We start from the raw sequence: 4,024 nt of genomic DNA, 5'->3' as shown, positions 1-4,024 counted from the left end.
AATATATTTTTATCAGAATCAAATATGAGAGAGAGTATGGAAGATAGAGGAGCACTGTGTAATCTACTAGATATTTACATGACACATCTGATGACCTGCTGTTTGTTGAACTCAGGATTACATATATTCTTACTCATTTTTGGTATTTCTTTTGTAGAAGATGAAGTGGCTTCATTGGCCATTTTATGGATTGTGGGTCAGTTAACAAAATATATTTGATGAAATAAAGTTGATGTGTAAGATTAGACACAGTTACTGATTTTCATGGAAAATATATGGGACGTGCAGATTTTTTATTGTGAATGTGAATATTAATGCATTGTAATTTACAACTTTATAAAGAAATAGGTATAGGTAGTTGGTTGATCAAGTATTTTGATAGACTTAGCAGACTTGGTTACAGTGATATATGCATGCCATACTAGTCCATTCTATAAACAATTGTCTTGAGAAGATAAAAGAATAGTATGTATTTTTTTTTTAAACTCTGTATTTGAAATGAATGTAGAACTAATTGAGAGGTATGTTACAGTAGTTTGCTGTATTTAAAACATTTTGTTTTTTTCAGACACATCCACAGGTATATATAATCATGACTGATGAAGTGCAAGAGGAAGTCGTAATAACGGTGAACAGCGCAAACAAAGAACCAGACATCATCAGAAAATGGCGCTTGCAGAACCCCTATACCATCAGTTTCCAAATTCCAGGTTAATAATTTATTTATATAAATTCCTATTTGTATAAATTCCTATCTAAAATATAGAAGATGGCATATGACTTGGCTGTATATAACATATATAATTAAAAATCAAATTCAGTTGTTAGCCAGTTTTAATGCTGTTGGACATTTTATTTATATTACTACAGAATCCTACTTGGAAACCTCTGCCTTCCTGTATATAGAAGTGTCAGTGAATGGAAAGAGTCAGGGATCAAGGCAAGTGAAGTGTGAACGAAACATGGATACATTGTCACAGATTCTTTCAAATTCCAAAAACCCAATTGACCTCATGTGTCAGGCAAGTATACTGAAAGCTGGTAAGCATTGTATTATGTGTGAAGAATATAATTTTATATTTTTTTAATCTCTAAAACTCCATGGGTTAAGGCAGTGTGCAATTTCAAAGGAACACTTAAATTATGATCAGGTCTTCAGGAGTCATTATTTGATGATTTCATTTACAGTTTCTCTACTCTAAGAAAAATATAAACACATATTGTTATTATATAACAAATGAAAATATTTTATTTATGTATAATCCTCTTCATAGTAAACTTTTCCTGTCAGGCCCTGAACCTGAATCCCTTGAACAATGATCTGGACCTGTGCCTGGCCAAGAACTTTAGTATGCGCACTCCTCCCAGCAGATGTTCAGATGATGACAGTGAGAAAGGTATGGATTGAGATTTGTGAATATTGCAGACACTGGTGTGTTGGTGGATTGCTTCTGCCTAGGAAATATTGTCCTTTTCATATATAATCATATTTACATTTTTTTACTGTTTCTAAAAAGGTTAGTCAGTTGATGTTTTGACTTTTCATTTTTTGTTCCTTTTGAAAGGCTAAATATACTTAAATGTGAATGAAAATTTGTTCAGAGATTTTGTGTGAATCTGTGTTGTGTGATTGGAGAGATGCTTATTGTTGTAGTTAGTCAACTTATTGACATAATTTGAAAATGAATTGTTAACAAGTGTAAAATTCATGACAGGTACTTCGTTTTTTCCTACTTGGATACACTTCAGTGCCTATTATGGCCTGAAAATGTTTACATGGGCCTTACTAGATGCTCCTGGTGGCAAGTGTGCTCTCAGTATTCCAAATTGTGATGGTGATACTCCATCCTTACTTGCCTTCAAGAGTGGCTATCTGACACTAGCACAAGCATTAGAAACAGAAATGGTAAGTGAACTGTTCACATAATAGCATGTACTTCTGTCACTGTTAATGTGTTAATTTTCTTGACTGGAGATGATAGTAGATTTTGAAAGGAGAAAGTAGGATCCAGTTGGAATGATAATAACTTTACAGATAGTGTTTAGGTTTGTGATTGTAGAAGTGATTTTAGTCATTTACTAGTTTGATGGGAAAGATTCTGTCTGTTTTTCTGCTAGGATAATGGTGATGTAATTTTTCAGATATTCTCTACCTAATTGTCACTTTAGCAAGAACATATGTAGGAATAGAGCAACTTATTTGGAAATATGTATTTGTAACTGTTTAGTTAGTATGGTATGGTTTCTCTAATGTTACTTCTTTCTAACCCAGATATGTTCAAAATCCAGAGGAGTATCATCACCACAACACATCAAGAAGACAGGTTTGAAGAAAACAAATGTTGCAACATACAACAATCCTCCACCCCCACGGCCACTGAAATCCAGTTATGACACATTGCCTGCACCAAGATTAGTGTCTCCAAGTAATTCGCCACCTGCACCTTCAGGTGCTTCTTCAGAGAGTTCAGTTTCTGTTACTCCTCCACCAGCATTGACACCTCCTATTTCCTCACCTCAGTTAGTTGAGGAAGACAACAGTTCTAGCTATATTGAAGAGGGGTGTCATGCATCCCAACAGTCCTTGCCTTCTTTACCATCTGCTCTTAGTAATACCGATTTTGCGCTTGATCCAAAATCACATTCATTAAAAGAGGTGGTTGAAAGCTACCTTAACATGAATGTCACAGGTAGACATGGGAAACATGGTAAGAACAAATTTCAGAATATACAATATTCTTATGAGTAATGTAGTCAGATGCACACTAATTACTGAGATTATGAATGGAATTGTAGATGTACATTATTAGAAGAAAAAAAAATGTAATAATTGATATAGAGATTTCAGCATTAAACTTTCATCATTCTGATACTAATAATTTGTGATATTAGACATGAATTAAACAAAATATTTCAAGCATGAATATGGAATAACTTTATATAGGTCATTTGAGAAGAGCATGGTTAGCAAAAACTGAAGTCTTATTAATATCTAGCAGTATTACAAGAAAAATCTTTCTCTTTTAGACTTCTTATTCTTCTTGAATTGTTATACAAAAATCCTCAGAAATTAAAGTTGTACTTTCAGAATCCAGCTAGTAGATCTAGATAATAATGGTATTACTGTGATTAATTTCTTCTGGACTGAAATGTTTAGTTTATGTTTGATAAACTTATTCCCTGTTTCTTCCAAAGCCCACAGTTATTTAATCTGTTACCTGAGTTACCTGCTTACCAGACAACAGTTAATCTTGTCTTGCATTTTGCTTAAACTACAGGAAATGATTTTGAAATATCATAAATAGAAGCTTATAAATATTACCCTTTGCAAAGATAAAAGATTGAAAAAAGATCGATATAATGATTAATTATTGGCAGTGTCATGATGTTGCTCTTATTATTTATAAAACTGAATACCGAGTTTTAATATAGCTTAGCTTCTTGCTTGCCTGCTTTTGATACAATATATCACAAAGTATCTACTAGTGATTAGTTAGCAACATTATAAATTACAAGGCTGTTCTCTAAATAAAGTAGATAATATATTTCCATCTTGAAATTATGACACATTACAGAATGCACTGTTATAGGAATAGGTTGGTACAGGTTCAGGATGGGTTATATATATTTATCTCTTCCTTTTGTCCCTTTTTCTATCTTCTATTTTCACTGTATGAAAATTGTGAAAGGAAAGAGTTTGAGTTGGACTTGAAATTTGACGATAGGAGTAATATACATCCAGAAATTTTTACTATAATTTTAATTGAAGAATTCAGATATATTTTAAGAGACAATTAAGGAATTGTAGTTTATGAATAAATGCATTTTCTTTTGCTGTGAAATTTTGATTAGAGTGATACTCAACTAATTTTTAAGTTTCCTTTTCTATATTATTTTTCAACAGGAATCATTATTGATAACCACTTATCTTTCTTCTCCACAGAAGAAAGTAAACATTTTTACACAGAAGTACAAAGTTTATTGAAGACAGGAAAGAAAACAAAAATGATGAACACTTCGGGGG

At 32.3% G+C, this 4,024-nt stretch overlaps 1 protein-coding gene across 1 annotated transcript in view; it reads left to right on the top strand.

Annotated features, from left to right (window-relative positions):
- Positions 1-4,022, top strand: part of LOC119593606 (phosphoinositide 3-kinase adapter protein 1-like) — a gene marked incomplete at both ends in the record, with an annotated part of 4,459 nt that extends 437 nt beyond the window's left edge. Inside the window, 7 exon segments of the mRNA XM_037942561.1 lie at positions 569-710; positions 871-1,022; positions 1,292-1,397; positions 1,716-1,906; positions 2,273-2,450; positions 3,944-3,967; positions 3,970-4,022. Of these exon segments, the coding sequence (XP_037798489.1) occupies positions 569-710; positions 871-1,022; positions 1,292-1,397; positions 1,716-1,906; positions 2,273-2,450; positions 3,944-3,967; positions 3,970-4,022 (846 nt within the window).
- Between the last annotated feature and the right edge of the window lie 2 nt (positions 4,023-4,024).

The sequence above is a fragment of the Penaeus monodon genome, chromosome 32 (genome assembly GCF_015228065.2).
Source record: "Penaeus monodon isolate SGIC_2016 chromosome 32, NSTDA_Pmon_1, whole genome shotgun sequence".
NCBI classification, from domain to species: domain Eukaryota; kingdom Metazoa; phylum Arthropoda; class Malacostraca; order Decapoda; family Penaeidae; genus Penaeus; species Penaeus monodon.
Note: the sequence above shows the minus strand (reverse complement) of the source record. Positions and strands in the feature narration are given on the sequence as shown.